Below are 24,651 nucleotides of genomic sequence, written 5' to 3'. Positions count from 1 at the left end.
AATATATATATATAGATATATCGAGCCATACTTGGCATTCAGGTATCCACTTAAAAGGATTGGGTTCTTTTGGTAGAATAGGCAACAATGAGATCACCATTTTAGTAAAAGATGCAGAAAGGGGTAGTTAGATTGATCCGCAAGAAGCTCAGCAAACTCTTGAAATAGCTGAAGCTAACTTGAGTAGAGCTGAAGGTTTATATTCTCCCTGGTCCTTTACTTGGCCATCTTGCTGAACCCCGGTCACAGAGCCAGTGGCCTCAGGACATTGAACATTCCCTGTGGGTAACCAATCCCTATATATAATTGGAGTTATTCTCCATACAACCATATTGTTATACTACGCTGTTACCATTTGATGTGGACCATATAAGCATAGTTGTCACAGCGTCTAGGCAAGGCATTGGAGGGGGCCTGAACACAAAGGTAACACCAACAAGGCACCTAGGCGACCAAGGCACCTGGAAGACTAGAAGACTCTTTGCAAATATGCATATAAAGACAAAGGATAATTATTAAAGCTAACAATATTATATCCGTACTGCCATTTTTGTACCTTTATAAGACAAAAAAGATGACCCCTATTGTACAAAGGGAAATTCGGAAGGTGACAGCCTCAGTTTAACAAAGTGTGGTTACACAGAGCAAGGACACTATATATTACAAACACATATTATATATAAGAAAAATAACTGAGAATACCTTGCTGGCTGGAATAGGAACATTTTGTGTGAAGTGATCTGACTGCAACTTCTTCAAGTTGATGGCAATAAGAAGAGACTCAAGCCGATGCATGATGGATGGAACCAATGAGAATGAATAGAAAACATCAATTGAAATTGGGGACAGAATGACCAAACAAAGTTCAGGAGGCAATTTAACGTAATTATTACTCTGCTCTGCAAAATAAAAGAAAAACAGAAGAACATAGATCATGATGTGTGAATAAGATGCTCTGCATAGTAAATAAAACAATTAGGAGAAAGGAATTAGACCACATGAAGACTCCAAATCTGACGCATAGGATGAGCTCCCTCATGCTCTTCTGTCAGAGATACAGCAGGACCCACATGACTAAGAGCATGAGGGAGTTAACTCATTGTTAAAGATGAGCTTTCCCCATCCAGTCTACATTGTACTCTATACTAAGAAAATATTAATAAATATAAAAAAGGAAAAAAAATTTCTCACAAAAGAAATTTAAACTACCACTTTCATGAGGTTAAAAGATAAACTAAACAAAACTGAATCACATTCTCATGCACCTTCACCAACAGGTTTGCAAGTTTGGGCACTTATTCGGTCTAGCACTAGAAGAAACCATGAAAATCCAATTTGGTTGACCAAGCACAAAGAGTCCATGATGCAGTCAAATCTCCTAAACAGGCTTATTTTATCAGAAATGACACTTGGGTTGGGTTATATATGTGTTGGACACTTGGACCTTTAGTCCAATAGGTTTCATTATAATGGGCCACTTTAATGGGCCTATAATATGGGTAGAGGCTAGGCATACGAAATTAGTTAGTTAAGTGTCTTTATTTCTTTAATTTAATTGTTAAAGTGGCAGACAATAGACTTAGTCGATTGGTTTGTGCCTTGCCTGTCAGAGCTTAGCCGAGGCTTGTACTCGAGTTTGAGTCCCCTCCCTCACAGCACCCATTGTTCATCCCACCCCCTTGGATTCCATTGTTATATTAAGTGTTTTAGTTAGGCTGCATTAGGATTCTATAAGTCCGTCTTGTTTTGAGTCAGTTTTCTTTATTAGTTTAGTTTCATAGTCAGTTTAGGTTACCTTCTTAGTTAAGGATTGGGTTGGGTTAAGCCCTTCCTTTTTAGTGGAGTAAGTTTTTCAGTCTTATATATAAGTTAGTATGGGAGAACAGCCTTGTACATGAACTTTGATTAATGAAAAGGCTATTGCTGCTCTCCTTCTCCATCGGTTAAGAATCCCTTGTGTTAGATACTTAGATCAAGGTTCCTTGTGTTCGTTCGATCAAGGCCGGTTGAGGCTTGATCCATCCAAACCACCTTGCAGTGTAAAGCCTGGGTGTTTCTCTATCTCTATACTATTCTTCCATCCACCTTCACTCTATTAACAAGTTCAAGTTCTAGTTACTTTCTGCAATTCATCTTCTAGTACTTCTTGTCCTAGTTCTGAAATAAAATTCTGTTCTAGCCAAAATTCATATGCAGGGCTTTTTTGCATGAATTTTGATTAGGGCAATCCAACCATTAGAATCATCCCACAATTTGATGACTTGTTCATCAACTCTAATTAGGTACTCGATCCAAGTTTGGTGCAATTCTAACCTGCAGATCTTTTCCTACTGTGAATTTCCTAATTTACCCTTATTACAATACTGTTCATCTGAGATTACACCTGACAGAACTATTCTGCTGATGTACTGTTGCTGATTCTTATAGCATATATCAATAATCGATTGCTGACCATAACCTTACTTTCTGTTTTGTGTTTTGACCTGTAAATTTACTGTTTTACCCTTCTCCTAGGAATCTAGGACAGCTAGGATTAATTCATATGTGCTGATCCAACCATTGGATTAAGTTCTAATTTTCAGCAAGTAATCCCCCTTCTTACTAACTGAACTCGATTTGACTTCCAGTCCATTCTATCCATCTTATCTGGTGTTATTTATAATCTTACTAAGCTGAACTTTTCTTTGATTAAATGTCTTGTTTATTGGTACTGTTTAGTCTCTTCAAATACAGGATTACACTGGACCATGTAGAGATCGTCCAGAATAAAAAAATTTTGAACCCAAAACGCAGAGCAACTGGAAGTGTATCAGCTTCTCCATCCTGAATTAAAACTATGTTAACTCACTATTTATCAAAGCCTTTTTTGTTTACTCCGTGCTGATACCTCAGCTAAATTTTTGATCTTGGACATGGTAGGGGCTTGGCACAGACCAGTTTGGATATGTGTAAGCTTTTGAATGATGATTCTCAATGGAAGTATTGACTTTCAACAATCTGTTGTAAGTTGTAACATATTTAGTGGCCAATCTAAGTAACTCTTCCAAAAGAGGGCATAGCCACGTAGGTTTGCATACTGATTTGCTTGAACCATTCCATGATCACCCAAACCTATCCAAACCTTATTCTGCAAGCTCTTAGAGGGATCCACAACCATCAGAACTCCAGGCATATGGTTTCTCCCTGGTGCAGGGATGGTGCCGTAACTGAAAGAGGCTCGCCACACTGGACAGCAAGGCCATCGAGATGGGAGAACAGGAACAACTCAGGCTATGATTTCTCTGAAATAGGAGGTGCACTGCAGCACCCTCAAAACCAAACTGAACATGAGGGAAGAGAATGTTCCCCAAACCCAGAGAAGACGAGAGAGCGAGATTCGGGACTCCCACCAGGAAAAGCTACCAGCAGATCTGCCTTGCAAAAACAAAACAACAAACCCTATACTTTCCCGGTCCCATAGAATGGAAGAGGAATATAATTTCGGCACCAAATTTTCATAAGTCATCCAAACTTATTTGTAACCTTATTCAGATTTAAAATTCACCATAACCTTCAATTTTAGCACAATCTGCCATTGTGCTCTAGGTTTTTTCAAAGTTAGACATGACCTCGTGAATCCTTCAGCCCTTAGGATTCCAGTGGCTAAGTACATGTCGCCAGAGATCTTTTCTGAATTGGGATAGAAATTACCCTAAGAGAGTTAGAACTCTAAGTTGGATCGGTTCTAGGTAATAGAGAAGTGACTTGCAGCAAGAAGGAGAAGGAGAAGGGAAGAGAAGAGAAGAAGAAGAAGAGAGATTGAGAGAATCGTGAGTTAGAGAGAAAACCTCTCCTAACTCCTATATTTACTTCACTAGTGACTCTTAGGAAATTACATAGGACTCCTAAGGGGGTAAAAGATAAAAAGAGAATAAAATGTAAAATTACAACTCTATGGCTTATAATAGAGACAGAGACAAATATACCCCTAACACATAAACTCTAACACTCCCCCTCAAACTGGAGAATAAATGTCATACATTCCCAGCTTGCATAGAAGAGTACTGAACTGGTTAGGGATAAGGCCCTTAGTGAAAATGTCTGCCAATTGATCACCGGCCTGCACAAATGGAGTACAAATGCAACCTGAATCTAGCTTCTCTTTGATGAAGTGCCTGTCAACTTCAATGTGCTTTGTTCGATCATGTTGAACAGGGTTATGAGCAATACTTATAGCAGCCTTGTTATCACAGTAGAGCCGCATAGGTCCATCACACTCAAAACCCAATTCTTGAACCAATCGCCTCAGCCATATAAGTTCACACACCCCATGAGCCATGGCTCTAAATTCAGCCTCTGCACTGGATCTAGCTACAACTGGTTGTTTCTTACTCCTCCATGTAACAAGGTTACCACCCACAAGGGTACAGTAACCGGAAGTAAATCGTCTATCAAAAATAGAACCAACCCAATCTGCATCAGTGTAGCCCTCTATCCTCAAGTGACTATGTCTAGCATGTAGAAGGCCTTTTCCTGGAGAGGATTTTAAGTAGCTAATGATGCGATAGACAGCATCAAGGTGTCCACTTTTGGGAACATACCTGAACTGACTCACCACTCCAACTGTAAAACTGATGTCTGACCGAGTCAAGGAGAGGTAGATCAATTTCCCAACCAGCCTCTAGTATTTCCTTACATCTACAGGAGGAGAACCACAGTCTTCACTATGTTTGTGATTTTGATCAATTGGGGAGTTGGCTGGTTTACATCTTAACATTCCTGTCTCTTTCAATAGGTCCAGAACAAACTTTCGCTGGCAAATATTGATGCCCTTCTTTGATCTTCATACTTCAATCCCCAAGAAATATTTCAAAAGTCCAAGATACTTAATTTCAAACTACTCGGCCAGGTAAGATTTTAACCTTTTTATCTCATCTTAGTCATTCCCAGTTACAACAATATCATCAACATAAACAATAAGAGCAATGACTATACCATTACCACTTCGGATAAACAAGTTGTGGTCAGCCTGACTCTGGGAATATCCATTACTTAGAATGGCTTACTGAAACATCTCAAACCAAGCTTTTGGTGACTGTTTGAGACCATAAGTGCCTTCTTGAGGAGACACACTTTCCCTTCTGCTGAAACAGACTTGAAACCAGGTGGAGGTTGCGTATACACCTCCTCTTCTAGATCACCATAAAGAAAAGCATTCTTCACATCTAACTGATACAATGGCCATTCTTTGTTCGTTACCCACTGATAGGAGGACTCTGATTGAATTGTGCTTGGCCACAGGAGCAAAAGTCTCTTGGTAATCAATACTATAAACTTGACTGTACCACTTGGCTACCAACCGAGCCTTGTATTTGTCCACTGTACCATATGATCGGTACTTGAGTGTATAGACCCACCTGCATGCAACTGGAACTCTCCCCCTAGGAAGAACAACAAGAGTCCATGTACCATTCTTCTCAAAAGCCATCATTTCCTTTGACATGGCCTTCTTCCATTTCGGGTCAGATATAGCCTCAGTAAGATTCTTGGGAATATTGGCAAATGAGAGAGCACTGGTAAAGGCAAGACCTGTAGGGGAGAAAGCATCATAGGAAACAAACTGGGCAATAGGATTAGTGCAAGCACTTTTTCCCTTTCTAGTAGCAATTGGGAGGTCTAAATCAGAAGGAAGATCACCTGACTGAGGAGGATGGAGCTCAAGATGTGGCTCCAAAGAGGGCCCTCGGCAGGTATTCTTTCCTGTAATCTTCAAGTATGCACCTTTTTGTACTGAATGTGGTAATCCTTCTCCTTACCACTTTCAACAACATCCCCTCGATCACCAATATCAATAACAGCCATTTCTTTAGGTTTCCCAATATCAAACAAAAATGGGGAAGTAGGCAACGGTGGGAGGAAAGGGATATCAACATCCTCTTCATTTCTTCAATTCTCCCCCTCAAGATGATGCTGATGAGAAGGAGTGAAGAAGGGTATAGACTCAAAGAAAGTGACATCTTTGGAGAGAAAGCGCCTTCGGGAAGCAGGATGATGGAACTTATACCCCTTGGTAGAAGATGAATAACAAAGGAAGAGGCACCTAAGGGCCTTGGGATCAAGCTTAGTCCTAGCCAATTTATTAACATGGACATAGCAGACACACCCAAATACCTTGGGAGGAAGAGGATGTTAGAGTTTATGTGTTAGAATTTATATGTTGTAAGGGTACTTTAGGAACTAGTTAGTTTACTAGTTGTCTTATATTGTATTTTTCTGTTTTTTACCTTTTACCTCCCTAGGGAGGTGTATGTAATTTGTTCTATCCTATTAGTAAATTAATATAGGTATGGTGGAGAGAATCTCTCCAACACACAACATTGCATTATTTTCTCTTCTTCTCTCCTTCTTCTTCTTCTTCTTCTTCTTCAACCTCCTACCTTCATCTTTCCCTTGTTCCCTTGCTGTCCTTAACTTCCAACTTGGTATCATAGCTTAATTTGTTGGTTTGAGAGTCGATTCACGTTCTTGTTCTATTTTTATCCTCTCTTTGGAACCCTAGGTTACAAAGGGGTTCCAAGGAAGGAACTATTATGTGAAAAGCTTGAAGATATCTTACAAGAGGAATGAATGAAGACCATGGAGCCACAAAAGGAGGAGTTTATTTGAAGAAATAAGGGTTTGGAGCTAAACCTAGCTGAACAGCAAATTACTGCCAGCTTCTTGGTAACCTCCCTTTATCTCCTAAATCTGGTTGTCATTGGAGCTGAGTTATAACTCATTTGAATCATCCTAGGGTCTACTTCCCCCCCCCCCCATGGTCTCGGTTCATATCCTTAAGAGTTGTTACTTCAAAACTCATCTTCTTCATGGATTTTAAGGTACGGCCAAGCTTTGTTTTCCATCTGTGCTACTTGTATCGATGGCCCATGCTGCTTCTTGCTATTAGGTTTGGCTGATTTATGTTGTTTGTGCTCTTCATGTTGCTGGATGAGATCATTGTGCCTTAAGACATATCTTTGGAGTTTTTTTGTGGAAGTATTACCTGATTTGCATGCTGGACTGTGGTTACCTGTGATTGATATTTTTTTTGGGTTGAGCAATGACTCTCCATTTCCTTTGAAATGGACCCTTAGAGGTCCCATCGATCACAACCAGCCAAGAAAGGAATTTTCGTTAGTCCCTGGTCTATCTCCTTTTTTCCTGCCTTATTGATCTGTGATGTGTTTTGACTGCTTGGTATTGATAAGCAGTGTTGTTTGAGCTTCCCTAGTGGCTGTGTGATGAACCTATGCCTTGAAGTTTTTGGTGGAGTTGCTTCTCTTTGAGATATTTGTCTTGTTTGATAGCTGGACTGAAATTCCAGTGTTTGAAAGTTTGTTTGTTTGGACTTGTTTGGGTAGAGTGTGTATTCCCCATTTGGATTGGATACTATCCCTATTTTTGTATATTCCAACATTATGTCAGTTGTTGGAGGAAGAGGCCAAATTCCACCCCATGAGAATGATAGGAAAAGATTCCACTGTGACTACTGTGGGATATTTGGCCACACTCAAGAGAGATGTTGGATCCTTCATGGCTATCCCTCTGATATATCTGACAGCAGGAGAGGGGGAGCCAGAGGACACACTATGATGCATGAGGTTAAACCTATGGTATATTCATCTGGACCTGCAGTGTCTAGTACTTTAGCTTTCACTCTATAAGCTTCTACATCTACTCCTTCTACTGCTCCTACTTGGATCATTGACTCTAGAGCGACTGATCATATGACTGGCATATCTCAGTGTTACGACTCCTACTCCATCTGTTCTGGTAAGGAAAAAGTAAGGGTCACTGATGGTTCCCTATCCTCTATTTCTGGTAAGGGTAGTGTCCGTGTCACTTCTTCTCTCTCCCTTGATTCTGTTCTTCATGTTCCTCAGTTTTACACTAATCCCTTATCTGTGAGTCATCTAACCAAATCCTTCAATTTTTGTGTCACCTTTTTTCCATCTCATTGTGTTTTCCAGGATTTGGTGACAAAAAGGATTATTGGTAGTGGACGTGAGGAAAAGGGACTCTACCTTCTTGATCCAGGACCATCCCCTCTACCTACTGCTTAGTCCTATGTATGTGGGTGTAATGATAATGACAATAGCACTGTTGAATCTGTGATGTTGTGGCACCAATGCTTGGGTCACCCTTCTTTTAGTGTTATGAGACAAAAATTACAACATTTGTTTTCTTCCATTCCTTCTTCCCATGTATGTCAATGTGAACCATGCCTCTTTGCTAGACATTGTCATTTTTCTTATCCTTACAATGGCAATAGATCCACTATTCCTTTTCATATTGTAAATACTGATGTTTGGAGACCATCTCCTACTACTTCTTTACTTGGCTATCGGTACTTTGTTTCCTTTATTGATGACGACTATTCCCGCTCTACTTAGACTGTTCTGCTGAAACATAAGAGTGATGTACTCCCCCCTTTATCAGAACGAACAATTTTGATTCGAGTGTCAAGTAACATTCCTTTTGATTTAGACCTTCTAATTGCGGTTAGAAAGGGAAAGAGAGCTTGTACTAATCCTATTTCCCAGTTTGTTTCCTATGATGCTCTTTCTCCTACAGAGCTTACTCTCACTGTTGCTCTCTCTTCTGTTTCCATCCCCAAAAATCTCACTGAAGCTATATCTGACCCAAAGTGGAAGCAAGCCATGTCTGAGGAAATGATGGCCCTTGAGAAGAATTGTACTTGGAAATTGGTAGATCTTCCCAGGGGGAGAGTTCCAATCAGATGTAGGCGGGTATACACAATCAAGTATAGGTGTGAAACCCGGTCAAATTTCTGAATAAATTTGAACTTTTGGAATCTGTGTGATTTCAAGTTCTGGTTCAACTTTGCCCATACTAGCCTCTAAGTTGTGGGCCATCTTGATTAAGAAATTCAGACCTATCTCATGACTCGCCTGTAAAGGCATTCCGATCAGCCAACTACCGTGGCCTTAAATGAGTCTGAGGTGTCTAGTGGTAGATAACACATAAGCTTGGCATGTTGGATTGAGGGCCTGCGAAGCCTCTCTCCGTCTTAGGCCGAATCCCAGATAAGAATCCCATTTTATATGTATATATGTTGTATTTTTAATTAATTAATGTATTAGGGGCAGAATAGTAATTTTTACCTTGTGGGACCCTGCACCAGAGCTACCTATGTCGGGTCTGCTGGCTGGACAGGCTGCAGGACCTCCCCCTTAATTAAACTCAATATAAGTATAATTTAAAATATATTTATATAACGTTTTGTACAACCAAATAGAGTTAGAAAGGTATTTTAGTAAAATTGACCATGTGGGACCCACTTTCCCAGTAGGCAATGCTGTCCCCGATAGTTACCCGTACTCGGATGACCTTTAATGTCGCCCGGCATCGAATTATGGATAGAATAGTGTATTAAATACAAATTTCAGATATATAAACTGTTATAGAAATTGATTTAAATCTAATTTCAGTCAAAAAGACTGAAATGCCCTTTAGTGCTTAAATGCCATTACCATATATATATATATATATATAACCTTCTCTTTACTATTACAATCACAACAAACTAAAGGGGCTGAGAGAAACGAATTCTCTCTTGGAAGAACCAGAAAGCAAGAAGGAAAAATAGAGAAGAAAGGAAAAGAAGAAGAAGAACCCTACAACCTACCTTCTACTTCTGAAATTGAACTTAGAGACTCCATTAGAAGGCTGCTGTACCTTGTTTCCTGCTCCTATATTAAGGTAAGCCTTGAATACTTGCTGTCTCCCTCTTTATTTCACTTCTTCTCCATCTCTAGTTCATCTATTAGGAAATTCTACCATTAAAGCTTGAAGACCAAGCATGGGATTTAGAGATTGAGCATGTCTGGACTAATTGGGAACAATTTCTGTCCCTATGAGACCTGAAATTCAGTAATTCATCAAGTCTGCAGGCTGTATTGCTGTTTTTAATAGTATTTCATAAACCCTAATCTAGTTACTTAGGTTTAATTCTTGAAATTATCAAAATTAGGAAGTTGTTCATGAAATTGAACCCCTATGTAGGTAGACCCACCTTAATATGGTGTTAAAACACCAAGATTTACCCTTGCATGTAAGGATCTGCCCAAAAATAGGAAAAACCCCAAATTCGGACACACTCCTGGATGGAGTTGCAGGCCCAGAGGAGGTCGACCGGCTCCTTTGGAGTTTGCATTCGGCTGGTCATTTTTGATGCCTTTGATGCTCTGTTATGTTGGGGTTTGCCCTGACACTTCATGGACCTCATAAACACTGTTTTGTCATGATATTTAGGTCTATTTCTCTGCTGTCTTTGTGTGCTTTGCTGATCTATTGGAGAACTCCCTAGTTGAACTAGACTCCAATACAGGTAAGGGGATTCGACCTTAATTTCCTGCGTGTTTATCACAATAATTCAACTTTATGCTGAATGTCATGCTCATGCATCATTAACTCTATACCTGGAGCATGTAGTTTTCTAGATTTTATTTAATGCATTAGACTGTATGTAAAATAGGTTGCACAAAGACATACTGCATTGCATTTGCATTGATTATTTATATGATGTGAATTTATGATGATGGAATTCGGTAATTTATAACTCAGATCATCCTTGCCTCATCATGTTTAGACTGCACTGGGCTAGGAGGATATTCATTACCCAGTACTGCGCCCCTTACCAACAGGGGGAAAGGTGTTGGACAACCCGTGGCAGAGACCGATGTGTTAGTTCCGGGATGCCATCTTCTGTCCCATGTTAGCGGGTCCCTATTTCCGCTGTGGGAATAAACAGGCAGGGTTGGTCATTTGGGGGTCTGTCGGGGTCCGATGTGTTAGTTCCGGAACTGGCGGGTCCTCACCGTGGTAGAATGGTTTCGCTCGGATGACCGAAGGGTTAGTTCCGGGACCGAGGTTAACATCTACCACTAGTAGTAGTACTTATACCCCATGAGACTTAGTATCTGTGCTAGGAACATGTTAGTTTAGCACATGCATCATGGATTTATTGTGTTTGTATGCTTGTACCCCCCTTACTGGGCTCAGTTGAGAGCTCACCCCTGTGGATATCCTTATTTTTTTTCAGGTGATTTAGTTACTTCTAATGTTGGATTTGCGGCGCTGGAGTTTGAGTATCGTGCGCACATGATGATTGGGCAACCTCTTGATCTTGGCCTGATAGTCCAGGCTACCTCCCCACTCTTTTATGCTTTATAAATGCTTTATATAGTTATAGAATAGTTTCTTGTATACTTTTACTCTGTGCTACCTTTGAGAACTGTATAGTTGTATCACAAGCCTTATCATTTATATAAATGAAATATCATTTAGACTTCTCTTACTAATGATGTTATCTCTATTAATTAAATTGTTTCCGCTGCCTCTGATTACTGTATCTGTGAGCAATGATTGTGAATAGGGTACTGCACTTGTGATCCTTGGGGATTGGTTGGATGTCAGAGACATCCCGCCACACTTGGCCCTTAATAACCGGGCCGGGGTGTGACAATAGGTCTGATGGTGCAGTTGAGAGGTACTAGGCAAGGTTGGTGGCCAAAGGGTATAGTCAAGTGTATGGGATTGACTATCAGGAGACATTTGCTCCTGTAGCTAAGTATAATTCTATTCGGATTCTCTTATCGAAGGCAGCCAATAGATATTGGCCACTGTTCCAGTTGGATGTGAAGAATGTTTTCCTCCACGGTGACTTAGAGGAGGAAGTATACATGCAGCTCCTTCCTGGCTTCAAGTCTCCTTCAGCTGAAGGCAAGGTGTGTCTCCTCTAGAAGGCTTTATATGGTCTCAAACAGTCTCCAAAAGCATGGTTTGAGAGGTTCAGGCAGTCTATTTTGAAGAATGGGTACTCCCAGAGTCAAGCTGATCATACCTTGTTTACCCGAAGTGGTAATGGTACCATCACAGCCCTTATTGTCTATGTTGATGACATTATTGTGCCTGGAAATGACAGTGGTGAGATAGCTAGGATGAAGTCCTACTTGGTTCAACAGTTTGAGATTAAAGATTTAGGTCCCTTGAAGTATTTTTTGGGTATTGAAGTGTCAAGGACCAACAAAGGCATCAATATATGTCAAAGGAAGGTTGTTCTTGATTTGTTGAAAGAGACAGGGATGTTGGGTTGCAAACCAGCAAGTTCTCCTATCGAGCAGAATCACAAATTAGGAGAAGATTGTGGTCCTCTTGTTGATGTAGGAAAGTACTAGAGACTAGTAGGGAAACTGATCTACTTGTCTATGACTCGCCCAGATTTTTCTTATGCAGTGGGAGTCGTGAGTCAATTTATGCATGCCCCTAAGAGTGGGCACTTGGATGCTGTATACCGCATTCTTAGATACTTGAAGTCCTCTAGGGAAAGGAATATTGTATGCCAGACATGACCACCTGAGGATAGAGGACTTTACAGATTCTGATTGGGCTGGACCATCTCAGACAGAAGATCTACTTCTGGTTATTGCACATTTGTAGGTGGTAATTTTTTTTAATATCATTACTGAAGAGAAGAAAAGAATTACAGAGGGCCCCTAGGGGCAAGAAAAACACAAACAGCCAAAGCCTTAGCTAGGAGAGGCTGAAGAAACAAGAGAAACATTAGAGAGGCCCCAGGAGTCAACAATGAGCCTGTTCCTTGGGGAGTCTACACAACTAGAGGGGGGGACAAGAGATAACTTTGCTTTAATCTCAAAGGAAATGGAATCCCAAATCTTTTGGTAAGGACGAGAATTGGAGGTCCATTTCCTGATATTGCGCTCCATCCAAATATGGTTGATAGTGGCACAGAAAGCCAGCCTCCCTACCACATCACAAATAGAGTAGCCAGCGAACGTCATATCAACCCAAATCCACTCTCTAGAGAAGGGGAGAATTCTTCTACGGACCGGCCAGCACTTGAGAAGGATGCCTTTCCAAATAGCAGCAGGTAGGGCACTCAAAGAAAAGATGACTCAAGTCTTCACATTGTTCCAAAGATAGGCAGAAGCGTAAGAGACTTGATCTGGCGGCTTCGAAGAAAAGCCTGGGTTGGGAGACAGTTGTTGAAAACCCTCCAAGCTGTAAAACAGTGGCGAGGAATGTGGTGCTTGAACCAAAGAAGCTTGCGCCAAGGTACCAGCTGGCCTTTCAAACGAATGTAGTTCCAAGCTTCCTTAGAAGAGAAGAGACCATATCTGTTTGTTATCCAAAGAACACAATCTCCTCGGGCAGTAGGCCTTCTTGGAATGGAGCGGAGCTCACTCCAAATAAGGCTAAGAGAGTTGCCAGAGGGTGGGGGAGCCCAGCCATCCTGATCAAGAATATCAACAACCAAAGATAGCCTGTGAAGACCCATTGCATAAATGGAGCGGGGAGTGAGCTGATGGAGAAGAATCCCCGAAGGGTGCCAATTGTCCACCAAAGGTAAGTGGAGAGACCATCACCAACCTGGGACCGAATGACCCGAAGCACAAGGTGTCGGCTAGCAAGAATTTTGCGCCAGACCCAAGAAGCATCAGAGGAAGGGGAAGCCGTCCTGATAGAGTCATTTCGAAGAGGACCCGAATAAATCCAGTCAACCCAGATGCTTTTCTTCTTGGAAGCAATCTTCCAAATAAGCTTGATGATACCCGCAGTGTTCACCTCTTTGATTCTTCGGATGCCCAGCCCTCCTTCCGTCTTAGGGAGACACACAGCGGCCCAGCATAGGTGGTAATTTGGTAACATGGAGAAGCAAGAAACAACCTGTTGTAGCTAGATCCAATGCAGAGGCTGAATTTAGGGCAATGGCACATGGAGTTTGTGAACTTATTTGGTTAAAGCGATTGGTTCAAGAGTTGGGGTTTGATACTAATGACCCTATGCGGCTCTATTGTGATAACAAGGCAGCTATAAGCTTTACTCACAATCAGGTACAACACGATAGAACAAAGCACATCGAGGTGGACCGGCATTTAATCAAGGAGAAAATAGACTCTGGCTGCATTTGCACCCCTTTTGTGAAGACTGGTGATCAATTGGCGGACATCTTTACCAAAGGGCTTTCTTCTCTTCAGTTTGGTGCCCTGTTATGCAAGCTGGGAATGCATGATATTTATTCTCCAACTTTAGGGGGAGTATTAGAGTTTATGTGTTAGAGTTTATATGTTGTAAGGGTACTTTAGGAACTAGTTAGTTTACTAGTTTCCTTTTATTGTATTTTTCTGTTTTTCACCTTTTACCTCCCTAGGGAGGTGTATGTAATTTGTTATATCCTATTATTGAATTAATATAGGTGTGGTGCAGAGAATCTCTCTAACACACAACATTGCACTATTTTCTCTTCTTCACTCCTTCTCCTTCTTCAACCTCCTACCTTCATCTTTCCCTTGTTCCCTTGCTGTCCTCAATTTCTAACTGAGGAAAGGCAGATGTCTGAGGAAGCAGAGTTCCCAAATGGGATTTGGAGCCAAGTAGCAGAGTTGGCATCCTATTGATGAGAAAGGCAGCAACAAGGAGTGCATCAGCCCAAAAGGTCTTGGGATTTGGGAACATGAATGCTAAAAAGAAGTGTTCAGTTATGTAACCAGATAAGGGTATTTTGGGTTTTTTCCTTTGTTATTTGGTTCTTTATTTCTCTCCTTAGCTATGATAGTTGGCTATGGAGGGTATACTTGTAATTCTGTCCTAATTAATGAATTCTATAGAGAGGGGCTGACGAGAGTCACAACTCACTCAAGCATTTCAGCTCTTATTCTCTTCTCTCATCTTCTAACATGGTATCAGAGCATAAACTGATCTAGGGTTAGAACAGCCACCATCTTCATCGTTTCTCTCCATCTCTAACAGCCCCTTCTTCTACCCCTTCTTCTACTTCTTTCTCTATTCTTCTTCTTGGTCCTACATCTGCACTAAGGGCAGCACATATGAGGTGATCTATTGATCTTGTGCTGTCCTTCATTTACCTCATTCATTCAATGTTCTAGAAGCATACCTTTGGATTGATAGCTGCTGCCCCCTTCCTGCGATTTTGGAGTCTTCATACCTTGGAGATCGAGTCTAATCAAAGAGTGAAGATCCAGTCTCCCCTTCTTGAAGATCCATATTAGCATACCTTGGACAGCTCCTATCATCCATTATTTCACACTACAACAGCAGCTACAGCTTTCCAAGACAACAGCAGCTACAGCTCTCCAAGACAAAGTCGATCTTTGCTGCTCTCCAAGACCTGTGATCGATATAGGGTTCTACTTCTCTGTTGCTGCTGATCTTTTGAGGGGTGGTTATCACATACTAGAGGAGTCTTCGATCCAAGTTCGAGGCCCATCCTCCAAGTTTTTTTGCAAGTTCTCAATATTTCCCCTTTCAGCCATCAATTTCAGCATACAAGTGTGCTCAACAGGTGTTCAATGAATTACCTCTTATAGTTCTCCATCTCCGATTGGTCTGCAATTTTGAGGGTTTCTTCCATCATCATTCAAGAGTACTTGGTCCATATTTCAGCCTATTTCCTTAGAGATTTCTTGGGGATATTGCTATCCTTGTGTTGCTGCCTTGTTTGTTGAAGCTTCTTTCTTAAATCATCATGCCTGGCACCGATGACTCTTCTGCAACCTCTGGGCAAGATGGACAGCCCTGGACAGAACTCCTTCCACTTTCTGCTCCCATCAAGCTTGATGGGACAAATTACCTCAAGTGGTCTTGGACCACCTATTTGACCATTGTTGGTCGAGGATTGGTTGGTTAAATACTTGGGACTATTCCCATGCCACCTACAGCTGGGTCTCTGCAAGAGAAGTGGCTGTCCAATGATGCCATGGTCATGTCTTACCATAGTACTAACACTCGCGAAATTTCGGTCGAGATATCGAATATTTCGAGTATCTCGACCTGTCCGAAACGAAACGCAAGTCCGAAATGAAAAAATGCAATATTTCGAATATTTTGGAAATTTCGATGAAATTTCGACGAAATTTCGGAAATTTTGGTCATCTCGTTTCGGAAATTTCGGAAATCTCGGTAATTTCGGTCATCTCGTTTCGAAAATTTCGGAAATCTCGGACATTTTTGGCATTTTACACCCACAGAAAAATACCATATTTCGACCGAGATTTCGACGAAATTTCGGTCAGACCGAAACACCAAAACGAAACGAGATTTAGTACCATGTGTCTTACTTGTTGGCATTCATACAACCAAATCTGTCCGACAACTTCATGCTTCTAGAGACAGCCCATCATCAGATCTAGAGTGCCGCCAAGGACACTTATGGGCGTATTGGGAATGCTGCCCAACTGTATGAGATTCGCAAGAAGGCTCATGAGCTCACACAGAAGGAGTTGTCTGTCTCCACATCCTATGCTACACTCAAGAGCTTGTGGCAACAATTGGGTCATTGCTCCACTTATCAACCATCTATACCATCTGATGTTGCTACCCACCGTAAATGTGGAGTATGACCCTATTCGAATGCAAGTGCTGAACCAGTCTCCCTTTCCTACACTGGAGCAGTCCTTTGCCATTATTCAGACAGAGGAGACTCGTCAGGCTGCGATGTTACAAGCTCCTACTTTTGCTAGGTCTGCCTTGCAGACTACTGCCAGCCCTGCTCCTATTGCCACAACTGACAATGGTACTTTTGCTTCCAAAGAGCCTGTCAAGTGTGAGCATTGCCACATGCCCTATCACACTAATGCTCAATATTGGAAGTTACATGGGAAGCCCGCGTAGGCCAATTTGACTGAAGCCAATGCTCCTACTGCTACAGTCCCCTCTATTGATACTAATTTTACTCAGGATGTGATGAGAGCCCTCTGTCGCATGCTGGAACCACCTTCCACGGCATCTGCTGCCTCATCTGGTTCTTACTTTGCCTCAGGTATTCCGATCGGTAGTCATTGTGCATCGGCAATCTCCAGTCCTTAGATCATAGACTTCGGTGCCACTGACCACATAACTGGCTCCTCTCATGTATTTCATCATTACTCTCCGGGTTCTGGCAGAGATACTGTTCAGGCAGGGAATGGTTCCCTTTCTACCATTCATGGAAAGGGTTCCATTCACTGCTCTCTACCATTACCCTAAATTCTGTTTTGCATGTTCCTTCCTTTCCTACTAATCTTCTTTCCATTGGTAGTCTAACCAAAGATTTAAATTGCAAAATAACCTTCTTTCCTTCTCATTGTGTCATACAGGATCTAGAGAAAGGCCAGGCGATTGGGGGTGGTAAGGTACATGGTGGTCTCTACCTACTCGACACGGGTCAAAATTGTCCACCAACAGTTTCCTCTTCGGCTCATCAGTTACATTCAGCAACTTCTTCGGATCATCATCTATGGCATTGTCGGCCTGGTCACCTTCCTCTAAGAACTTTAGCTTTTATATTTCCTCGATTAGTTAAAGATCGTAACAAGGATGAGTTTTTATGTGAAGCCTGTGTCTTGGCTAAGCAGACTCGTTCTACTTTACTCTCCAATCAATGAAAGAAGTACTTCTCCTTTTGCTTTAGTTCATACTGATGTGTGGGGCCCTGCTCGTTGTGTTTCCATTTCTGGCTATAGATGGTTTGTTTCTTTCATTGACTGCTTTACTCGGACCACTTGGGTGTATACGTTATAGCACAAAAGTGAGGTTTTTCGATGTTTCCAGCTATTCCATTGTATAATTCAAACTCAATTCAATGCCAAATTAAAAATTCTGGGGAGCGACAACGGCAAAGAATACATGGAAGGTAAATTTCAAACCTATTTGACTGAGAATTGCATCATCCATCAGATCAATTGTGTGGACACCCCTACCAGAATGGAGTAGTCGAAATGAAAAATCGACATCTTTTGGAAGTGGTTCGGGCAATTATGTTTGTATGGCAGTTCCTCCTCAATATTGGAGTGATGCTATACTTACTGCTACATACCTCATTACCTGTATGCCTACCCTTGTCCTTGATGGGCGTACTCATGTTGCCCTCCTTTTAGGTTCCTCTTCCTTTGTGGTCCCCCCCAAAAATCTTTGGTTATGTTTGCTATGCTCGCAATCATCATCTATATGGTAAGCTTAATCCTAAGAGCATTCGTTGTATTTTTTTGGGCTCCTCCGCCACCCAGAAAGGATACAAATGTTATCCCCCTTCTCGGCGTACATTTATTACCATGGACATTGTCCTCCATGAACAAGGTACTAAAACTCGGGACTCGGTACCAACTCGGTCCCTTGAAAAACAGAGTCGAGTTGAGGTCTCGACGAGTTGGTGCATTTTTTTTTCCCGACTTGAAGCCTCAACTCGGTGGGTTTTAGACCTAGTTTGGGTCTGAAACTTGGTATTCAGCCAATTTTAGGCCATTTAAACATAATGGACTATCAGATTTTGCAAAAACAAAGTACAAATAGGAGTTATGTACCGGTCAAACTTAATTTGGTGTGCACGAATGCTGTCAAAATCGCTCTGAATGAAAATATTTTCTTGGACATCAAAACAAATGAATATTTTACCGCACTTTTGGTTTTTAGCAATGTTTTACCATATTAAGATTTATGGAATGTTTAGATTTGAGAAAAACCCCAACATTAGAAAGTTGAAAATTGCACCTACCGCCGAAAATCCAGTTTTTGTTCTTGAGCTTGGGGGTTGACTTTTTTCCCTTTGAGAATTTGATTTTTTAACTATTTTTATTGGATTCAAATAGGGGGTATTTGCTTATTTATGAATAATATCTTAAATAAATGAAATACAAATACATTTACTGAAATGGTATTAGGTATAAATAAGTGTTTGTCTTACTCCTGGCCTAAATAAGTGTCTGTATACCAAGGTTTGCATAGACAGGTGTCTGTATACCAAGATTTTCCACCAAGATCTCAAGATCTGGCACTTATATTAAGGAGTTTGGGTCGAGAGCCTCGAGATCTCGAGAACTCGGCGAGATCTCAAGATCTCGGTCGAGTTGTTGAACTTTTACAACTCGTATGCCAACTCGTCTCAGTTTCTCAAAAAACCGAGAAACTCGCCCAGATCTCGGCGAGATCTCGCGAGTTCTCGAACTATGTCCATGAATCCTTGGCATACTATCCTCAGCTACCTCTTAAAGGGGAGCATGATCCAGTGTTTGAAGATGTGCCAGATCTTCTACCAGCTCATATTCAGGGGGAGTCTTCTTCTACCCTTCCAACTCCTACTTAAGGGGAGCCTGCTTCTTCTCCAAGAGTTCCAACTTCAGTCTTTAGTGTGCCTCCTATTCAGGAGAAACAAAGACCTGTTAGCCAAATTCCTGTGGATCAAGTCTTCAATTAGAAACACAAAGAGCAAGTTGAGATCACCACTGCTGTACCACTTCTCCAACCTTTAGAACCTGATCCAAATCCAGATTCCACTGCGTTGCCTAGTAAGGATTCCTCTCTTGATTTACCTATTGCTACCTGTAAAAGCATTAAATCTTGCACCCAACATCCTATCACCAATTTTGTTTCATATGATGCCTTGTCCCCTTCCTATTATGCTTTTATGTCCTTTCTTTCCTCCGTTTCTATTCCTCGAAAATGGTAGGAGGAAATAGCAGATCCAAAGTGGAAGACAACAATGTTGGAACTGGGAAGAGATGACTGCCTTCTCTAAAAATGAAACATGGGAGCTGGTGGCCCTTCCTTCAGGCAAGAAAACAGTGGGTTCCAAATGGGTGTTTATTGTAAAGCAGAAGCCTGATGGAATTGTGGACAGATATAAGGCTAGGCTGGTGGCCAAGGGCTTTACCCAGACCTATGGCATTGATTATCAAGAGAAATTTGCCCCAGTTGCTGTGAAATCCACTGTAATTTTGAACTTTTGAACTTGTGTGATTTCAGGTTCTGGTTCAATGCCTATGCTAGCCTCATTGTTGTGGGCTGCATCAATGATGGATTCGGACCAATCCATTGACTCACCTATAGAGGATTCCACGGAGCCAACACAGTTAGCCATTCTTGAATCCAAAGATCCTGCCGGCTCCCTGCATCTAAACTACATATGTCAAACATGCTAGGTAAAGCACATGTAGAAGCTCTCAATCTCTTAGGCCGGATTGTAGGTAAAAATCTGTTTCTTATATGTATATATATAGTGTCATTGCTTAAATAGTCGATAGGGGCATAATAGTAAATTTTTCTTGTAGCACCCACGTCCCCAGTGTGGAATCCAACTTCCAGTAGTTTACCCCAGCTAGATTCCCGCTTATGTCACATGACATCACCCTTATGACTTAAATATAGCTAATTATGTAGTTATTTCTATACATAATTAGATTTGAGAAACACATTTACAAAACTGATTTTGACCAACCAAGGCAAACATGCCTCAGTAGGGCATTAGTATATAAGAGATCCTTAGCCTTAGATTTCAATTCTTTCTAAGGCTGAAAACAAGAATCGATTTCAGCAAAGGGGAAGAGGAGAGAAAGAAGAAGGAAGAAGAGAGAAGGGGACCTAGGGCTTAAAATTGCTGTCAATTGGGAGCTAAATACTTGGAACAATAACTAAGGCTTGGATTTGAGGCTGCCATCATCTTGCTCCACTCTAATTTGAGGTAGGATACACAACCCCAAGTCTGAATTGTTAATCTCTTTCCTTCTCCTTCAATTCTACTGAGAGGTAACTCAATTCAGCCCTAAACCTAGGAAATTAGACAATTGTTGGATTAATCCCCAAAATTGACATCCATTTGGGTTGTAATGACCCAAATGGCCATGTCCTTCTTCCCCGAGTTTGTGTTTTCAGTCCATGCATGTCAAGATCCAAGCTTAACAGCCAAAACCCCCCAATCTGTTTTTGACCAATCAGATGGAGTTGCAGGCCTGCAACCGGTTGACCGGTTGGTCATAGGTGTGAATCCGATTTACCTTGTAGAGGCTGTCTTGATTCTGGTGGTTTGGGCTTTATCCTAGGGCTTCTCCTATGTCTGATTTATGTCTTTCATTGACTAATTAAGGTTGTTAGTATGCTGTTGGTGAGGTTATTTTGTGCTTTGGAAGTTATTTTGGCTAGGCTTCTTCTACAATCTAAGGTAGGGGAATTTTAGCCTTAATTTCAGTGTGTTTGTGTATTAATTCCTACTGGTTACTGTCTGCCATATCATGCATCATATTAATATACTGATCATGTAGTTTTATAGCTTCTTTCTTCATTGCATTAGATGATGCATGATATTAGGTTACATTTCATGATGCATATGCATAAATTACTTATATTCTATCAGTTGTTCTTGATATTGATGTTGCTAGACAGAAATGCTTTATTATCTATTATTGATTCATATGCCATCATGTTAGAATGCATATAGTTAGGATTGGTATGAACCCAAAGCTAAGGCCCTTATCAACAGGGGAGAGGTATTAGATAACCCATGGTAGGTTCGAAAGGATGATTCCGGGAAGCCATTCACTGTCCCATAGCCGAAGAGTACTACAAGAATGGGAACAAACAATAGGGTTAACATTTGGGGGTTCATTGGCATCAAATGCGTAATACCTAAGCTGGCGGGTCCCCACCATGGTAGAGTGGTATCGCTCGGGTGACCGACTTTTGGTTTGTGTTTCCAAGACCAAGGATATCATATCTACTACAAAAGCATTTATACCCCATGAGACTTAGTACTGATGCTAGAAGTATACTTACTTTTAGATCATTCATAAGGGACTATTTGCATTTGCTTGTGTGTTTGCCTTGCTGCTGGGCTCAGTGGAGCTCACCCTTGTGGTTAACCTTATTTTTCAGATGACTTGGCTACTGGTGCTACTCCTGCTTTAAAGTTTCCTTCTGGTGACGGACGTGTGCCACAGGAGTATGAAGTGCACGATGCTTCGAGTGTTTGTGATGACTGTGCTTTCTTTTGATCCCGACCTGACAGTCTAGGTTATCTCCCCCACTCCTTTATGTTTATACATCACTTTTGTATAGTTTAGTATGATATAGATCTTGTACACTTTTGTCTAGGGTTGCTAGTGAGAACTGCACAAATGTAACTCAAGTTTCAGTTTTATATATGAATGAATTATCACACAGTTTCCTTATTTATTGATATTATCTCTATTATTGAATCTCTTCTGCTGCGTTTAAATTACTGTATTGTGATAATTGTTGTGAATAGGGTATTGCACTTACGATCCTTGGGATTGGTTGGATGTCGGATGGCATCCAGTCACACTAGGCCCTTATTAACCGGGCCAGGGTATAACAGTGGCAATGTTGAACACCATTCGGGTTTTGCTATCATATGCTGTCAATCTTGGCTGGGATTGGAAGCAATTGGATTTGAAAAATGCATTCCTTCATGGAGAACTGGAGGAGGAAGTCTATATGGAGGTTCCTCCAGGTTTTGCTTGCGACAAGACTCATGGGAAGGTTTGCACACTGAAGAAGGCATTATATGGGCTGAAACAATCTCCTCGGGCTTGGTTTGGCAAGTTCCTTAAAGCAATGATCTCTGTAGGATACAAACAGAGCAATGTAGATCACACCTTGTTCATCAAGCGGAATGGAGATAAGGTTACTCTTCTCATAGTCTATGTCGATGACATAGTGGTGACTGGTAATGATGCAGAGGAAGTCTCTCACCTAAAAACATTCTTGGGCTAAGAATTTGAGATCAAAGACCTAAGACAGCTCAAGTACTTTCTGGGGATTGAAGTTGCCAGTTCTCCTAAAGGCATCTTTCTCTCCCAAAGGAAATATCTTCTAGACTTACTTTCAGAGACTGGTTTGTTAGGATTTCACCTATGTGACACCCCCCTGGAGGCTGCTCCTCGTCTACAAGAGAAGGATGGTGATCCAGTTGATAAGGGGTGCTATAAAAGGTTAGTGGGAAAATTGATCTATCTCTCCCACACGAGACAAGACATTGCGTTTGCTATTAGTTTGGTTAGTCAGTCATGCATGATCCCTACTCCATCCATATGCCTGTTGTTCTTCGTATTCTCCATTACCTGAAGTCAGCTCCAGGGAAAGGGATTCTCTTATCTCCACATGATCATTTTTGCATTGAGGCTTACACAGATGTTGACTGGGGTGGTAACCCTAACAGAAAATCCACTTTAGGCTATTGTACCTTTGTCGGAGGTAACCTTGTCACGTGACGAAGTAAAAAGCAAAATGTGGTGGCTAGGTCCATGTTGAAGCAAAATTCCGTGCCATGGCCCAGGGCATATGTGAACTATTATGGCTTTAGAGTTTACTCCAGGATATTAGTTCTGTTCATCATCCAATGATGTTGCGGCAATCAGCATTGCTCACAATCCAGTGCAACATGATCGTACTAAGCATGTGGAGAGTGACAGACAATTCGTCAAGGAAAAGTTAGAAAGTGGTCAAATCTGTATACCCTTTGTGAAGTCAGGAGATCAACTTGCAAATGTCTTCACCAAAGGGCTAAATGGAAAGTTGTTTCATCCTAGTTTAGACAAGTTGGCCATGCATGATATATATGCACCAACTTGAGGGGGAGTATTGAGTTATGTAACCCAATAAGGGTATTTTGGGTTTTTTCCTTTGTAATTTGTTTCTTTATTTCTCTCCTTAGCTATGATAGTTGGCTATGGAGGGTATACTTGTAATTCTGTCCTAATTAATGAAATGTATATACAGGGGCTGAGAGTCACAACTCACTCAAGCATTTCAGCTCTCACTCTCTTCTCTCATCTTCTAACAAGAAAACTTCTACTGAGGTGTATCAACACATGCAATTTGGTGGATAATACCATGATCAATAAAAAACTGTTAGAGCCCCCCATACATGTACTCCCCCGCCCTTTATCAGAGCGGACTATCTGGATGCGGGTACCAAATTGAGTAAAAACTAATTGATAGAAATTCTTGAAAGCATCATAAACATCACTTTTTTGTTTCATTAAAAAGGTCCAAGTGGTCCTGGAGTAGTCATCAACAAATGAAAAAAATAACGGTATCCTGATAAAGAAGTAGTGCGAGCGGGTCCCCAAACATCAGAATGCACAATATGAAAAGGAACAGTGGATCTATTACCATGATAGGAATAAGATGTGCAAAATGTTTATCAAAAATACATGGTGCACACTGAAAAACATGAGAAGAAGAAAAAGAAGTAAACAAGTGAGGCAACTGTTTCCTCATAATAACAAAAGATGGGTGGCCTAAACGTTGATGCCAAAGCATCACAGAATCCACAGTACTCCTATCAGTCTGGCCACAAACATAGGACAAAGGAGCAGGCAAAACAGGTGGTTGGGGCTTCAGAAGGTAGAGTCCTTTCTCCTCATGTCTACTGCCAATAACCCTCTTCGTCACCAAATCCTGAAAGAGACAATGAGAAGGAAAGAAAGTGACACAATAGTTCAAGGACTTGGTTAAATGACTAAAAGATAACAGGTTAGTGGCAAAATTGGGAGCATGAAGTACAGAATCAAGAGAAAGGGAAGAAGTGACTCAAACATTGCCCTTACCAGAGATAGAGGAAAGAGAACCATCGGCAACTCTAACCTTATCTTTACCGGAGCAAATAGAATAAGATTCATAACACTAAGACATACCAGTCATATGATCTGTGGCAACAGAGTCAACGACTGAAGTGGGAGCAGTGGAGGGGGCAGAAGTAGAGGCCAGCAAGGTTGAGGTTGAGTTTGACGCTGTAAGAGCAGTAAAAGACTGAACAAGTGGGGACATTGTCCGTCGTAGTGCTGCAATAACTTCTCTGGA

At 41.3% G+C, this 24,651-nt stretch overlaps 1 protein-coding gene across 1 annotated transcript in view; it reads right to left on the bottom strand.

Annotated features, from left to right (window-relative positions):
- Window positions 1-24,651, bottom strand: part of LOC122655184 (endoribonuclease Dicer homolog 2) — a 168,160-nt gene that overhangs the window by 54,775 nt on the left and 88,734 nt on the right. The window contains exon 18 of the mRNA XM_043849399.1: window positions 703-899. Coding sequence (XP_043705334.1) covers window positions 703-899 — 197 coding nt within the window. The remainder of the gene's footprint in view (window positions 1-702; window positions 900-24,651) is intronic.

Source organism: Telopea speciosissima, chromosome 3 (genome assembly GCF_018873765.1).
Source record: "Telopea speciosissima isolate NSW1024214 ecotype Mountain lineage chromosome 3, Tspe_v1, whole genome shotgun sequence".
NCBI lineage: Eukaryota > Viridiplantae > Streptophyta > Magnoliopsida > Proteales > Proteaceae > Telopea > Telopea speciosissima.
Note: the sequence above shows the minus strand (reverse complement) of the source record. Positions and strands in the feature narration are given on the sequence as shown.